The sequence below is a fragment of the Pteronotus mesoamericanus genome, unplaced genomic scaffold (assembly GCF_021234165.1).
Source record: "Pteronotus mesoamericanus isolate MK-2021 breed Mesoamerican mustached bat unplaced genomic scaffold, CSHL_Meso_final contig_173, whole genome shotgun sequence".
In the NCBI taxonomy this organism is placed as follows: Eukaryota; Metazoa; Chordata; class Mammalia; order Chiroptera; family Mormoopidae; genus Pteronotus; species Pteronotus mesoamericanus.
This window is the reverse complement of record NW_026555072.1, coordinates 6,357,373-6,375,386: the sequence shown is the minus strand read 5'-3', so window position 1 is coordinate 6,375,386 and position 18,014 is coordinate 6,357,373. Positions and strand designations below refer to the sequence as shown.

The following is an 18,014-nucleotide window of genomic DNA, read 5'->3' as shown; positions in this document are numbered from 1 at the left end:
TTGCAGACTTGCTTTTTTTTAAACCTCACTAATAAATCCATTAACCCACCTGATTGTGGTTTCTGTAAAATTCAAATGATTGAAGAGAGAGATATAAGGAGAGAAATTGTATTGTTTAAAAATCATAATCCCTATTTAAAACACTTAAATTGCAAAATTATTAAAAATTTGCCTTGCTATGAGCTGTTATTTTCCTATTCTCAGGTTTTTGCATTTTGAATTTAGTCAGATCCTTTATCCCATACCACATACATAATTATCTCAAAATGACAATACCAATACTAACACCAATGAAATGGTTACTAAACAAAATGTTTGCAGTTCTTTTTTGTTTTTAAGATATATCATTAGGCATGACCTATCAAATTACCAAGTTGAAAAGTCACTTAGAATAGCTCATTACCTCCACTGCTTTTATACATATTTAGTTACTATTTGTATCACTTTACTAATCTTATCTCTGGTGTTGTTCTTTTTCCTCTTTCACCCTAATGTTCTAACTAACCATTTTTTTCTCCTTGAAATATTTTTATCTCTGTAGTCTGCTTCATATTTTTTGTAATAGGAATATAAAGATAACTAGGTATAAAATATCAATAGAGTACAAAAAATGTAGATTTAAAAACAAGTATGTACACACATATATTTGCTTACTCTGTGAACCGAGAGGGCCTAGAAGCAATGATACCCCAAGTAACAATGGGGCACACGTAGAGCCCAGATCTTGGTTTCTAATAGAAGGAACCAAGGCTCATGGGAGAAATGGCTGATTATAGGAGGAGAGAGACAAGATGAGGCTGGAATATCTTGTAATACCAGAAATTAAGGAAGTACACAGACACATATATACAAAATGATGGGAGCATTTGAAAGCAACACAGGAGACAATTAAAAGAGCTCTCAGTGACCAAAGATGGAAGAATTTGAGCAACAAAATAAACAACATGGTATTGGATTATAACCCAAAGTATAAAACAGCTATTTATGAGTCCATATTGATATAAACACATGATTGAATGAATGAATGAATAAATAAATAAATAAATGGGGGAAAAGAGACAAATCTCCTGAGCAGAAGAATTCAAAATAATTTATGTCCATACTTTATCCTCAAGGAACTGGGACATAACTCCCGACTTCTTTTTTTAAATTTTATTTTTCAATTACAGTTCATATTCAATATTATTTCATATTAGTTTCAGGTGTATTGCATAATGATTAGATAATCATATACTTAACAAAGCAGTCAGTCCCCCTGATATTCCCAGTCCCCATCTGGCACCATACATAGTTATTACAATATTATTGACTATATTTCCTATGCTGTACCCTATATCCCTGGGACTATTTTGTGACTACCAATTTGTAGTTTTTAATTCCTTTACCTTCTTCACCCAGCCCCCAAAGCTCCTCTGGCAACCATCAGTCTGTTCTCCGTATCTTCTAAAGTGTAGATTGTACATAGACCTCTGTTCAAAGAGTATAGCATGGAAGGGTTGGGTGGAGTAGCTTTCACAGTAGAGAAACCTGGAAAACACTAACTCTGCCAGTTGGTCAAGATTAACATCAGTGAGGGGGGAGGGCAGAGACAAATGTATTTGGAAAAATAAATTAATTAATTTAAAAAAAAAAGTTTAACATCAGTGAAAGTAATGTTGATAGCATGCACCTTTGATATAATGTTAATCCACAACATTATAATGTAATGTTGTAATGAAAGTAATATTTTATATATATATATATATATATGCTAGATTATAAAGTTAATCACAGTGTAGTCAGAATATACTAAAAACACAGAAAAATCAATGGATTCTGTATGATGCCCTGCATTAATTTTATGTGTAGACCTGGTTAAATCTTAGATGTTTCACGTTTAGATATTTATATGTTCCTCAATTTTGTTTCCCTTTTTTTCCTTTTAGGATTATCTGCTGCTAAACTGTTAGCTGAACATGAAGTTAATGTTTTGGTTTTAGAAGCCCGGGACAGAGTTGGAGGTAGAACATACACTGTAAGAGTAAGTGATTTAAATACTTACATATAATATCTTACATAAATTAGAAGCAGGGTCATTGGAAGACACAGATCTAGAAGAGATCTCAAGAATTCATGCAGTGAAGCCATTGGGCCTCCATAGCCCTAAACTCCTCCATCACATAAGTATCCTTTCTTTTCAATATGCACTCACCAAAAGTGTGATAGTCTCTGACCCTCAGGACTTTACATTCTAATGAAGAACACAAATGTGAACAAATAACTTTAGCACAGTGTCATAATTTCTGTATTAGAGACCGAAATAGAGGATGAAGTGTCTCAGAGTGGGGTTACAGTTTGACTGGATTCAAAGTTAACCATACACCCATGACACAAGTGCACTTAGTATAGGTTTGTTGTTTATTTATCCACTAATTCACAACTTAAAAGAAGAGTAGCTACAGTAATGAGAAACAAATGTAGCATATTTTTGCATAACTTTTTCCTTGGTCTTTTTTCCCTTAATGATGTGCTGCTACCAGAGACACTTTTTGCTAAGGCAGAGTCAGCTAGACACGACAAGAAATGGTTTTCAATACATCACAGCATTTTTTTAAATTAATTTATGTTTTATTTATTTTTTCAAATATATTTGTCTCTGCCTACCCCCCACCACTTTCCCTTGCCCCCCTCCCCCTGTCCCTCAATCCTTCCCCTTCGGTTTTGTCCATGAGTCCTTGCTATATGTTCCTTGACTTTCCCCTTCCTTTCCTTTCCTCCCGCCCACCCCTCCCTCCTTCCCTCCTGTCTCTGTTGGTTTCATTTCCTTTGATTGTTGCTGGTCTTATTTTCCTTGCATCTTTGTATTGTTGGTTAGGTTCCGCATCTAGGTGAGATCATATGGTATTTGTCTTTCGCTCCCTGGCTTATTTTGCTTAGCATAATGCTCTCTAGTTCCATCCATGCTGTCGCGAAGCTTAGTAGTTCTTCTTTTCTTTCTGCTGTGTAGTATTCCATTGTGTAAGTGTACCATAATTTTTTGATCCAATCAACTACTTATGGGCATTTAGGTTGCTTCCAACACTTGGCTATTGTAAATTGTGCTGCTATGAACATTGGGGTGCATAGGTTCTTTTGAATTGGCGTTTTGGGATTCTTAGGGTATAGTCCCAGTAGGGGAATCACTGGATCAAAAGGCAGTTCCATTTTCAGCTTTTTGAGGACATTCCACACTGCTTTCCACAGTGGCTGCCCCAGTCTGCATTCCCACCAAGAGTGGACTAGGGTTCCCTTTTCTCCACAGCCTTGCCAGCACCTGTTGTTTGTTGATCTGTTTAAGATGGCCATTCTTAACGGTGTGAGGTGGTACCTCATGGTGGTTTTGATCTGCATTTCTCTGATGGCTAGTGATGTTGAGCATCCTTTCAAATGTCTCCGGGCCCTCTGTATCTCTTCCTTGGAAAACCGTCTGCCCATGTCCTTTGCCCATTTTTTTGATTGGATCATTTGTCTTCTTGGAGGGGAGTCGAGTGAGTTCTTTACATATCTTGGAGATCAAACCTCTATCTGATGTATCATTAGCAAATATATTTTCCCATATGGTTCGCTCCCTTTCCATTTTGCTGATGTTTTCTTTAGCCGTGCAGAAGCTTCTTATTTTGATGAGGTCCCACTTGTTTATTCTTTCCTTTATGTCCCTTGCTTTAGGAGACATATTAGTGAAAAAGTTGCTGCATGTGATGTCTGAGAGTTTCCTGCCAATGTTCTCCTCTAGGACTATTATGGTGTTGCGACTTATATTTAAGTCTTTTATCCATCTTGAGTTTATTTTTGTGTATGGTGTCAGCTGATGATCCAATTTCAATTTTTTGCATGTAGCCGTCCAGCTCTCCCAACACCATTTGTTGAAGAGGCTGTTATTGCTCCATTTTATACTTCTGCCCCCTTTGTCAAATATTAGTTGCCCATATAGACCTGGGTTTATTTCTGGGCTTTCTATTCTGTTCCACTGGTCCATGGGTCTGTTCTTGTGCCAGTACCAGATTGTTTTGAGTATAGTGGTTTTGTAGTAGAGTTTGATGTCCGGTATTGTGATCCCTCCTACTTTGTTTTTCTTTCTCAAAATTGCTGTGGCTATTCGGGGTCACTTATGGTTCCATATAAATTTTTGAAATGTCTGTTCTATTTCTGTGAAATATATCATTGGTATCTTAATAGGGATTGCGTTGAATCTATAAATTGCTTTGTGTAGTATGGACATTTTGATGATATTAATTCTTCTAATCCATGAGCATGGTATATGCTTCCATTAATTTGTGTCTTCCTTAATTTCTTTCTTTAATGTTGTATAGTTTTCTGTGTACAGGTATTTTACCTCCTTGGTTAAATTTATTCCTAGGTACTTTATTATTATTATTGCTATATTGAATGGTATTTTTTTCTGATTTCTTCTTCTTCTATTTCATTGCTGGTGTACAAAAATGCCTTTGATTTCTGAATATTGACTTTGTATACTGCTGTTTTGCCAACTTCACTTATTAGGTTGAGGAGGTTTTTGGTGGAGTCTATAGAGTGTTCTAGGTACACTATCATGTCATCTGCAAACAATGACAGTTTTACTTCCTCCTTTCCTATTTGGATGGCTTTTATTTCTTTTTCTTGACTGGCCGCTGTGGCTAGGACTTCCAATATGATGTTGAAAAGAAGTGGTGAAAGAGGACATCCTTGTCATGTTCCCGATCTTAGTGGGAAAGCTTTTAGTTTTTGCCCATTAAGTATGATGTTAGCATCACAGCTTTTTATATGGCATGCCTTGTTTTATTTGTGTTTTGCTTTGTAGTGCTTTGCAGACATTGTTTTTTCTGTTTTGTTTTCTTTTATTTTTATCTTTTTACAAATTGTAGGTATGATTTTCCATCAGCAGAAAGTTTATGGCTTGCTCACGGCTCGTTGGTGCTTAGCATTTTTTAGCAATACAGTATTTTAAAATTACAGTATGTACATTGTTTTTTAGACATAAGGCTATTACACACTTAATACACTACAGTATAGTAAAACATAATTTTTATATGCACTGAGATAAAAAAAATCATGTAAGTCCCTTTATTAGATATTTGCTTTTTGCTGCAGTCTGGGACCAAACCTGTTGTCTCTCCAAGGTTTGCCTGTGCTTGGGATTATATCACCATTCTAGAAAAATGCGCACTAATTATTGATTAGTGCTATTCAAGGAAATGGTTGCAGGTGGTTGAGTCTGTGGGAGCTGATGAAAGTATACAGTGGAATGACATAGGGTGGGAAGGAAATAAGGCCAACGATGGAAGTTTGGGGAGCATGCAGATTTAAGGGAGGAGGAGGCAGAGGAGCCAGAGAGAAGCAGTAGAGGACCAGAGTAGAACAGTGCCATGCAAATCAGTAAAGAGGAAGGTATGATAAACAGTCAAATACTATCAGCATTTGATATACAATGAAGACTGAAAAGACCCTTGTGTTTGGCAGTTAGAAGGTCATTTATGAGATTCTTTGTTAGAGCACGCAAATATTAAAGTATTAAAGGCTGGGGATTGGCTATAAGGACAAAACTAAATTGGTGAAGTGACTGGAAGGAGAGGAAGCATCTAATTAGAAGATGTATCAGACTTAGAACAGAGTGGCTTATACCATAATAATAAGAATGCAATACAATCATTCAGTTATTTTACATAAGAAGTCTGGTGGTAGGTAGTCCAGGGTAGTGCAGGGGTAAAACTTTGTCATCAAGACTATGCTCTTTTAGTTTTTCTGTTCATTCTTTATATGTTGGCTTATTGCCACTGGTAACCAGATGGATGCTGCATCTTTAAGCATCAAGTCTTCATTTAAGGCAGGAAAGAGCATGAAGAGGTGGCCAACTTATCTGCCACTAAGTTTTTCCTTTACCCCAAGACCCCAGCAGGCATTTGCTTGAGTCCAGTTGGTCAGAGTTGGGGTACTTAGCTATCCTTAGCTGCTAGGAAGCCTGGGAAAGTAAGTATTTAACATTTTCAGGATGCATAATAAAAGCAGGCATGGGAAAGAGAATATGGATGGATATGGAATAGCCAAACAGCAACATCTAAACTAAGATATTATTCCAGCCATTTTAGTCACACCATGCTATGCTTCCCCCTGTCATTTGCTTCCTACCTTTTTAGATGTACAGGGATGTATGATGGGCCTATTTTCATTTTGTTTAGCTCTAAGAGTGTTCTACAGCCTTGGTATTCAAAGTGCCCTATAGGCTGGCAGATTCAGAATCACCTTGGAGCCTGATAGAAATGCAGAATCTCAGGACCTATCCTAGACCTGCTGAAGCTGAATCTGCACTTTGCCAGGAACATTACAGAAGTGCTGCTCTATGATGTATATTTATTTGCTTGCTTCCTTGCTTTAAATTATTGTAAATCCAGAATAATTGTATCTGGAGAATTTCTGAGTACTTCCTCAGGTGTAGTACACTGGGAAGCTATTGGTCTGGGAGTGAGGAAACTGGGATTCTAGTCCCTGAACTGGCTGGACACACTGTCTTACCTTGGGTAAATCTTATTAGTACTTTATGTCTCATTTTTCTCATCTGAGCATAGAAATTCAATTTAAATGTACTTGAAACTCCCTTCCAACTCAAATTCTAATTGAAGGCAGATGTTTGTAGTTCAAAAGAAAGATTGCATATTCTGCCTGTACAACCTCATTAGATATGATTCTCCTGTCATTTTCTGGAAAATATTTCTTCATTTTGGATATAGTTATTAAGTTGTCCGTTAGCCCTACTTTTCTTATCTCTAAAACCTTTTGGTTATTAAATTCAAGCATCAGTCATGTTGCAGATTTTCAGTTAAGAACAAATTTCTTTGTATAAGGGAAATGAGAATTCTAATATGTTATTGCCCCAGGCTGCTTTTTCATGCTGCATAATTTACATATGTCTACACTAAACAGGAACTATTGTGTATTGATCATGATATTATAACTCCTCTTAGGTATATGAGAAAGGAACTCTGAAATGCTTGGAAACTCGAATTTAACATTTATAAGATTTCAAATGAATAGGGAAAAGGGGACTTTAGGAAGCGGGGACACAAATGGGATTTAATAAGAAAATGAATTGAATGATATTATAATTGCTTCTAATAGTATAATCAATTAGGATTATACTATATGAGGAGATGCCATAAAAATTACTCTGGATCTTTAAGTACCAACATATCAAATTTGATATTGTCACTTGGCAGCTGTTCATATAGGCCTTCCGAACTCCAATTTTTTTTTTTAGTGTGATTCCTCTATAATTCTTAAGAACCAAATTAATTAAATTGAAATGCCTGCAGGGCTACTACAAGAATGGTGTATTTGTTTTCTAACAGGGTTGCATGTTTGTGGCCTCTTCAAAGGCTGTGTAATGAGATTGAAATCAAGACCCTAAAAACTGAGGTGCCACATGGCAGAATATTGTATTACAGTTGTAGTATATTCAGGCTTAACTGGGGGTACCTGCTTTAGAATGTTTTGACTTTATAAAGAAACATTGTGTAAATGTTTCAAACTTTTTACTACTTCAATTAGGATTATTTACTTTAAAGTTAGTATCAGTGTTCTACAGACATCATGTTTTGAAACTCCCAAGAACTCTCCTGCTGTCTTTATTAAAGCTTAGAAATGTATTGAGGTGCTGATGTATGATGTATTGAGGTACTTTGTTCTTTATATCTTAAAAAAGATGTTGGAGACTAGAGAAAGTTTGGAGGACAGCACCAACAGTTAGTAAAAGGGAATGTATGAGTTATGTTAAGGACAGAAGAAGAGGTGAAGGGAACACTTTTCTGGTATTATTTTGGGTATTATGGCAGAATGAAAACACTGATTAACTCTCCCCATTGAAATAAGTAAAATGCTGAATAAAATATACATGCTACTCTGACACAGAAGTTAGAAATTTGCAGATCTCATAGACATTGAATAGATACCTCAGACTTAATTCATCTAAATTGATCTTTTGACCTTCATCAATACCACTATTCCAACAGCCTTTCCCATGTCAGAGGATGACAACTTTTTTAAAAATGTGGGGTCATGCTCAACAATCATTCTGTCAAGAAATTCTTTTGGCTCTGCCTTCTGGATATATACAGAATTCAACACTTTCCACCACTTCCATGTTTGCTACCTGGTGGGAGACACCATCATCTCTAAAGTAAATTACTGCAATAGCCGTCTGATTTCTCGGCTTTCATCGTTTCTCACAACCTACTCTTAGTGCAGCATCTGTTGCAATAGAATGAGCTTTCCTAAGTCAGACCTTGGGGCTTATCTGCTGAATACCTTCCAATGTCTCTCCTCTCTCAGAGTAAAAGCCAATGTTCTTATAATGCCCTGTGAAGCTTTTCATGACTGCCCCTCTCCATGTAACCTCTCTAACTTCATCTCCAGCTCTCTTTATTTTACTTACTCTGTTCTAGCCACACTGACCTCCCATTTCCTGAACATACCAGACACGCTTCTACCTTAGTATTTTTGAACTGCTCTTCCTTTTGCCAGAAATGCTCTGGTCCCAAATATGCATGTGGATAACTCCCTCACCTCCTTCAGGTCCTTATGCAGTTACAGCCTTTTTAAGGATGACTACATGTCCCTTGTATTTTAAGTTGAAATCATCCCTTCTGTCCTCTATAGTTTCATCTGCCTTGTTCTACTCTAGTTTTTTTCTTTGTCATTGTTATTATCAACTTCTAAGATATTTATTATGTTTGTGGTTCATTTTCTGTCTCCTTCTACTGAATATAGAGTCCTTGAGAACAGGGATTTTTGTTTTGTTCACTGATGTAACAGATGTTCCTTGAACAGTACTTGGCACCTTAAAAGAGGAGCTCAACATACATATTGAATGAACAAATTAATCCCCACAGCAAAGTAAAAACATGAAGGCTAGGGAGCTCAAAATTTGACTTTGACCCTGCATGCCTGCTGAACCCTGTAGACTTTGCAATTCCACTGTGATGTATGTATGGCATACAGAGAACTGTGGATAAAACCCAGAACCTTTTGAAGGTAGGGGATTTTAATAGGAAACACTCCAAATTGAAATCCCTTGTGCTATACCCTGTACATGAAAGTAAAAGAGAAATAAACCTTACCGTTTAGAAAGGGAGAGAAGTAAAGCTTGCTCTCATTCATGGTTTCCATCTTAATTTACACTACTTAATTTATATGTTATGAAAAACCTTAGGCAGAATTAAACTCAGGGGAAGATTAAACATGACATTAGACACAACTGAAGTGAGTGAACTAGATCTGAAGAAATCTAGAATGCAGTTTAGAGATAAATATTGGAAAATATATTGCTGAGGGCAAGGGGAGGCAGCTAGGACATGGAAGATAGTGTTACAATAGTATAAAAAAATAATGGCTGAGGATATTACAGGATTGTTGGAAGACACCAGGAAACCTAAGAGGTCAAAAACATGATAAATGAAAAGAAAATTTCACCCAGAACAGAGAAGCTACAGGGTACAAAAGAGAAGAGGTATCAAAAGCAATTATGATTTTTCAGAAGCAGAAAAGGAAAATTATACATACTCTGAAAAAATCAACAATTACACTTATGAGTGACTCGTCAACAGCAAAAATAGATGCCAGAAGATAGGGAAATAATATTTTCACAGTTATAAGGAAGAAAAACTAATCAAAATTCATTACTTGCTAGAACTATCTGTCAAGCTGACAAAAATAGAGAGGTTAGGACCCAGATTAGTAGAAACTATGAAAGAATGTTTCAAGCAGCAGTAAAATTATTACAAATAAAAGTTCTGAAATTCAAGAAGGGACAGTGAACAAAGATATTGGTAAATAGTTAAATAAAATCAACAACAGAATAAAACAGAATGTCAAATTTGTTGAGAGATTAAAAAAAACCTGAAGCAAAGTACATTTTAGTTTTTAGTTTGGAAGAAGTGCCATTACAATAAAAGCATATAGGTTTTTGTACTTTTCATTAGAAAGATACTATATTAATGAACTATTAACATGCAATGTTAATATAGCTAGAAAATGTCTAAAAGAATAGGTCTGACTGTATAACTTCCAAACAAGTAGAAGAGAAAACTTAAAAAGAAAGTAAAAAGAAGAAAATACTTAATCCAAAATAAGAAAAGAAATCAGGGGAGAAATTGTTAAAGCGGGACAAAGGGAAAGTAATAATAAAACAAGATGTAAAGTTCAGATATTTTTAAAGAAATAATAAGTGTAAATGGACTGAACTTGTCAATTAAAAGAAAAAAGTCAGAATAAACAAAACTAACTGAAAGAAAAAGAGATTACAAATACTAATCTAAGCTGTTATATGCATATTAATATCAGACAATAAACTTTAGGCAAAAAGAAATTAATTGAAATAAATGTCTGTACACAAATGGTAAAAGACCATGAAGATCAAACAATTCTAAACTTGTATACACTGAATAATGTCGCCTCAAATGATAAAGCAAAAATTGACAAGAATCAAAGATAAGTGCCCAATAGTGAGGAGATTTTTAACATGCATTTCTAAGTTAATAAATTAAGCAAACAAAAAAGGCTGAGCACAGTTAATTTTATTCTAATGGAAATGTATAAAATATACATAAATCTTATGGAGTATATGTTTTTTACAAGCAGGAAAATCTTTGAAAATCAACCATGTGCTAGGTCATAAAGTAAGCTTTAAGGATTATTATCATATAAACCACATTCTTTGAGCACAATACAGTTATTATAAAAAAGATAACTAAACACTCTTCCAGCTATGGAAATTAAGACACAATAAACCTTCTAGAAACATGGATTTAGAGAGAAAGTGTAATGGAAATTTGAAAATACTTAAAACTGAACAACAATGGAAATACTAAAATAAAGTTGTAGATGTAACTAAAACAACACTTAGAGGAAAATTTATAACCTCAATAGAAAAGGGGGGAAGCTCAATATGAATAAGCTAAGCATGCAAGTAGTTAGAAAATTAAGAATGTAATAAGGGAAAAAAGAGCATAAATTAATGATATGCAAATAAATACCTAATAAAGAGGATCAATGAAACAAAGGTTGATTCTTTGAAGAGATTTATTAAAAATAGACAAGTATCAGATAAGATTTTTCAAAAGAAAGAGACATCACCAAATAAACAATGAAAGGTATAAAAATGAAGATATAACTACTGATCTAATAAAGAATAAATAAATGAAAGGAAATGTAATGAACATTAAACCTATAGTTTTGAACCATACATGAAATGCATATATTATAAGAAAAATATAATTTATTGAAATAAACACTGAGTTAAGAAGACATAGAAAACACAAGTAGTGCTTTTACCTCAAAATAAATTGAATCTGCAGTTTATTTTCCCATGATGAAAACACTAAGCCTAAATAGCTCTACAGGTGTGTCCTACCTAATGTTTGAAGAATTCATTCATTCAATTTATATAAAAACCCTTCTAGAGAGCAGAAGTATGATCACTAACTTATGAAATTAGCAATAGTCTAATACCAGAGGAAAAAAAAAACAGACAAGGGCTGTAGAAGAAAGGAAAATCATGGGATGATATCAATGTCATTTTTGAACATAAATGCAAAAATATTAAACAATATGTTAGCAAAGCATATGCTGCAATAAAAAGAGAATATGAGTTTGGGTTACTCCATGAAAGTGAGATTGAATAATACTAGACAATATTCTGGAAATAACAGATCAGGTAAATTGTACCAATCCTTCTACATCTAGAAGGAAAAGATTGACCTACTGGTGCATTGGGGAGGGAGGAATTTGCTGACCACTGAAGAAGCCTGTGAGAGGCTGAGTAGTACTTTCAAAAGTCTTACAAAGCCAGGACTACTGAAGGTCAAGCCCAAAGTTCAGAAAAATGTGTGTGTGTGGAGAGAGGTGTTGGTAAACTACCTGTGCTTTGGGTTCGACTTTCCTAGGACTAAGAGCAAACAGCAAAAGGACTAGGCCATGAGTACATTTCTACCCAGCTTCAAATCATTGAGGCACAGAAAATGCAATAAACTTATCTGGTATTGTTAGTGAATCCAGGTGCTGGGCAGAAGCAGACATAAATCTTCTCTAAGAAAGATATTATCCTCCTAGGATTAAAATTATTTCCAGTTTTTCAAATTCAATAAGTGGCATGCAATAAAACATAATCAGACAAACAAGGAGAAGACGCAATGTGAATGAGAACTGATATAAACAACAAAGTAGAAACAGACCCATAAAAAGTTATTACAAACACATGGAGGAGTTATAACTCTTCAGTATTTAATTATTGATTAATTCATTGGGGAATATGTTAATAAAAAAGCTGGAAAAATGTAGCACTACATTTAAGAGGGGAAAAGTAAATTTCAGTTTAAGGAAAAAAGCTTGCATATTTATAAACTAATTTGTTAGGTATATGAATCTTTTTAACGTGTGTTTGTACTCTTTTACTATGATGCATTCTTCATTGTAAGTGTTTTAAAATCAGATCAAGAACCCATCAATGTGGGCTGATTTGAGATTTCATCTATTGGAAATCAAAAAATTAGGCCTAAGAAATCCCTGGGTGGCTCCTGCGGCAACAACCCCAAAGAAAAGCATAGAAAATAACCTAAATGCTTTAAATTGGTTATAGATTGGCAGAATGTACTACAGTGTTCTTTATTCTTTTTGTATGCTATTGTTGAAATGGCCTCACCAATAACTATGCAAATGGGGTAGCTTGATGAAGAATGTCATACAGGGTTGTGCCCAGTTCTTGAGTAGAGGAGAAAAGATTGCTATTTCCAGTTGCAATTTATCAGAGAGATGTAAGACACATTTAAGTTATAAAAAATAAATGTTTTACAATAAGACAACCTTTTTATTCAAATTTTATCTGACGTCTTTTTAACACTTGTTCTCTTTTTACAGAATAAACATGTTGATTACGTAGATGTTGGCGGGGCTTATGTGGGACCCACCCAGAACAGGATCTTAAGGTTATCTAAGGAGCTGGGTTTAAAAACTTACAAAGTGAACGTGAATGAGCGTGTTGTACAATATGTCAAGGTAAGCCTGATATTTTATTCAAGGGACCAGTGGGCGAGTATTGTATTTGGGAAAAAAATTTGGTTTTGTTTTGAGTTGTTTTTTTCTCAGAACAATCATAAAAAATTGGTCTTGGCTTTAAGTAGTATTCAGCCTTTCTTTACTGGAAGTGATCATACCTCAGCTTAGCCCTCCTCCACATAACCCATTGAGGCACTTGAAGGCTGCACACCCATCCCAGTCCAACCGCAGTAGGGGTGTAAGGCTCTCAGTTTCCTCCTGTCTCTGGGGTTCAGGGGTGCCTGTGAGAGAAAGAAAGAGAGAGAGAGAGAGAAAGAGAGAAAGAGACACCCCCCCCCGGCAGCCACTTACACACACACACACACACACACACACACACACACACACACACACCACCCCCCCCCCCCACCCACAATCCCACCCCTGGCAGCCCCTAAGGCACCTATGATGCAGTTCTAAGGCCTCAAGAAACACAGTAGTTTGAGGCCACTTTGTAAAGACTTACACGGTTATCCTTTCTCTCTCTTACCTGACATTTCTTTACATGACTTGATAATTTATTCTCTACCTAGCCTTGGCTCTGGCAAAGTCTACCCTGGCTGTGCAGTTTCCTATTGTTTAAACAAATGATTGTTTAACCTCTAAATGCTGATATCCACTCAAGGAACAGCTGCTGTTTCCAGTGTTATTGTTATTGTCCAGTGTTATTCTTTCTTAGTGAAGCCAAACAGAGTAGCTGAAGTCTGGAAATGTGTCTTGAGAAGTCACATTTCCAATCTGACATTGTAGCTCATTTCCTAGAATGACCATCGATAGCCAGGGGTCACTTACTCATTCTAATGTCAGGATTCCCATGCCAGTAACCGCATCACTTCTCAAATAGAAACAGCTATCCCCCTCTAAAATCCAGGCAATATAGTGTGTCTGGTGTCTCCCCAGCTTTTTGGAGCTGGGAGTTAAGGATACCTGTGATGCATACATACCAATGCCCAATCAGGAATCTTGGAAAACTAATAGCCAGGTGGTTTGGGATGCTTGGGAAAGTCTATAAGTGATACAAGGGAAAAAACAAACCAGTAGCCTTTAGAAAACCTGTGCGTCAGAGGTCAATGAAGGAATGAAAAAAGTATAAAAGATTATACAAAGTGTTGAGGAATACTAGCTTCAGTAGGCACAATCAAGATGGAAAAATCCCCTTGCTTCCCCTTTTTTCTGCACAGCATGGTGTTTCTTTGAACTAGTAAGTAATAACAACAGTAAGAATAATAGCAGCTAACATATTGAATACTTCTCTGTGTATTAGCACATTTAATATAGGAAGAGAGACCAAATCCTTTGCACTCAAGTATTAATTAATCAGTCTTGTAAATTCACTCTCCAGTCCAATTGGGAAGCAAATGAAACGTGATTATCCTAGAATCTGAGCAAATTCATGCTTATAATCTCTTCCTCCATAGCTTTCACATGCTGAGAGATTTTTTTTTTATTTTTATCCAGAACCTCACAATGAACACCTAAGTGCTTTTTTATATATCAACTCATTGAACACTTACTTCTACTTTGCTGGGAAGGCATGGTTATCCCCTTTTTACATAGCAGAAAACTGAAGTTCAAAGAGGTAAATTGACTTGACAGGACTATGTAACTAGTAACAGTCTGCCTACCCCCTGATGCATGCTCTTAGTGATCCCAATATATGGTTTAGGAAACGAAACTCAGGGCCCTGAATTAAGTGTACTGGCCCTCCATTTTTTTTTTTTCTGAACACATATCCATTGTAAGGTATCTCACCATCACTCAGGCAATGAATAGACGCAGTTATTGCCAAAGCAAGTATCTTTCGTTTACTCTTCTCCCAGTCTCATGTTCTTTTATATACATTTTTGAAAGAGAAAAACTGAAAACTTGTAGCTATGTCCTCCAACTAAGTACCTGTTTATCCCCCAGCTATGCCCACTCTAAAACGTGACGGTAAGGTGAGATATTTTTTAGAGCATCACCCAGCCAACTCCTCATTGTTCCCAATGGAGGTGGGGGTGGGAGTAAAATTAGAAAATGATGTTTGAGAATTTTGCCTTTGCTTTAAAGTTGTCAAAAAATCATGGCATGTTACTCAGCCTTGTTGACAGGACCTTAATGAGATAAGCATCATTAGCTTAGGCTTTCTGATACCTCTGGAATTTTCTGGGCTTCATGGGGAACCCTGCATTCAAAAGTCTAGTTGTAATTATTCCATACTTTAAAAGGGTCCTGCTGCAAACATTAGTAGAGGATGAACTTGTGGGAAGACTTAAGGAATGCTACATCAAATGCCTAAGTAAGGAAAGGAAAATGTTAATAGTAGCATCCAGGCTCTTTGTTGCTGCTACTGAGCCCCTCTCTCTAAGGTTAGAGCCACACATCCCAACTATTGCATGGCATGCATGGCCATGCAATACACTATTGTTTTGGGGAAAATCCATTTTTTTTCCCTAGAAGTGGACATAACAGTGAAAGTTGAGATGGTTTTAAATAAGGAAACTTGTTTTTTTTGTTTTTTTTGTTTTTTTGCTACAAAGTTTATTAGCAATCTTACCTGGAATGTCTAACTGAATATCTTTATGCTTTTCTCTAGTCTGGCCTGCTCCTTTTATAGTTTCTTGATTACCATAAAAATATCCTCTATACTGAGTATTTCTCATTGCAGAGATGATATGATGTTATCAGAAACACTACCAGAAATGAACTATTCATTCAGTTAATATAAATGCCAACAAACCCACTACTTTTTTACCTTAATATTTCTGTCTACCTTGATTGAAAATATGTGTTCGTTGGCAGGTTAAAGTATGTGAGAGGATGGTTGAATGTTATTTATATTCTCCATCTTTTTGTTAGGTGAGATTATATCTTAAATGAAAAAAAAAACCACAGTATTTAGCATTTTAAATATGTGTTTACATGTAAGTACTAAAATTCAAAATAGAGCTTCAACATTCATTGTCCAGCACTTAAATGACTGTTTTCCAGTTACTACATCAATCACAAAAATGAAGACACAATGCTTATATTATGGCAGATAGCTACATTGCTCTTCCAGGCTCATGGCCAAAGGACTGAGCAAAATGATCTCTAGCAGTGCCTTCAGGGACACAATGAAGGAAACAAAATGACTCTTAGAAGACAGTCCTCAAAGAAGACCAGGACCAGCACAAAGGCAACATCATGGAGTTCAAAGCCACACCAAAATCCCTGACATGGGAATCTGGAATAGGAAGAGACAACATGGAAAAGTAGAAAGGTCTTGACCTAAATTCCAGCTCTGTAGCCCTTACTTGCTTGAGTAGGTTACGTGGCCTTTGAGCTTCAGCCTGTTTTTGTGAAATGGGACTATAGCCCCTGCCTTAGGGTCCTTGTGAGGATTCAGTATGATAACAGAGGTGAAGACCCTGGCACAGGGCCTGGAACATACACGGATCTCTGTAAAGTTGAGCTAGGGTTGTCATTACTACAGGAGTGCTGTTGACCTTGAGGGATCAATCACTGTGGCCACTATTTCAATGTGCTCTTTGTTGTCCAAAGTACTGGCTAAGCAGTAGTCCTAGCACCAAGCCTGCCACATGCTGCATGTTCAATAATTATGACAGAACATTATTTCTGTTGTGTTGACATGCATGGTCATGCAATGACAAAGATCCAGAGGTTAATAATGCCTTACATTCTTGAATGCAGCCTCTGGCTACCAAGTCCTTTGCCATGAGATGCCTTTTCCAGTAGGTTATGCGACAGCTCAGCCATATATGTATTTTTGTTAAAGAAAAATGCGGTGGCAGTTGAGTAGCTCTACTCTATGAAAAGCTGTTTCTTTGGAATAGGACTATCAGGGATGTGTGGCCCTAACCTTAGAGAGAGGGGCTCAGTAGCAGCAGCAAAGAGCCTGGATGCTACTATTAACATTTTCCTTTCCTTACTTAGGCATTTGATGTAGCATTCCTTAAGTCTTCCCACAAGTTCATCCTCTACTAATGTTTGCAGCAGGACCCTCTCAAAGTATGGAATAATTACAACTAGACTTTTGAATGCAGGGTTCCCCATGAAGCCCAGAAAATCACATTATTATTTCTTGCAACAACCCTGGCTTCGGTAATATAATACAGTGATTCTATTTTTTTATTTTCTTGACTTCCTATACATTATTTTTAAATATATAATTTTATTATAATTTTTTCCATTACCATTTAGTCCCCTTGTCCCCAAAAATTTACCATTACCATTTACCATTACCATTTTTCCATTACCATTTAGTCCCCACAGCAACCACCACACTGTTCTTCATGTCTATGTGTCCTTTTTACTTTTTGCTCAATCCCTCCACCCTTAGCTGTCATCTGTTTTCCATCTATGAGTCTGTCTCTGTTTTGCTTGTTAGTTCAGTTTGTTTGTTAGATTCCACGTATGAGTGAAATCATATGGTATTTGTCTTTCTCTGACTGGCTTATTTCACTTAGCATAATGTTCTCCAGGTCCATCCATACTATTACAAAGGGTAAAATTTTTTTCTTTTATATGGTCAAGTAGAGTTCGGTTGTGTAAATGTCCCATAGTTGTTTTATCCCCTCATCTACTGATGGACACTTGGGCTGCTTCCATATCTTGGCGATTGTCAGTAATGCTGCAAAGAACACAGGGGTGCTTATGTTCTTTCAAACTAGTGTTTTGGGTTCCTTCAGATATATTGCCAGAAATGGGATCACTGGGTCAAAAGGCAGATCCATTTTTAATTTTTTGAGGTATTTCCATAATGCTTTCCACAGCACGAATCTGCATCCCCACCAACAGTGCAAAACGGTTCCCATTTCTCCACATCCTCGCTAGCACTTGTTGGTTGTTGAGTTATTGATGATAGCCATTCTGATAGGTGTGAGGTGGTATCTCGTTATGGTTTGAATTTGCATTTCTCTGATGATTAGTGATGTTAA

The 18,014-nt window shown here is 36.2% G+C and overlaps 1 protein-coding gene across 2 annotated transcripts in view; it reads left to right on the top strand.

Annotated features, from left to right (window-relative positions):
• The window catches only part of MAOA (monoamine oxidase A), a 77,872-nt gene that overhangs the window by 11,647 nt on the left and 48,211 nt on the right, over nucleotides 1-18,014 (top strand). For both annotated transcript variants that reach the window (XM_054566529.1, XM_054566528.1), the window contains exons 2-3: nucleotides 1,926-2,020; nucleotides 12,919-13,056. In XM_054566529.1, coding sequence (XP_054422504.1) covers nucleotides 1,926-2,020; nucleotides 12,919-13,056 — 233 coding nt within the window. The remainder of the gene's footprint in view (nucleotides 1-1,925; nucleotides 2,021-12,918; nucleotides 13,057-18,014) is intronic.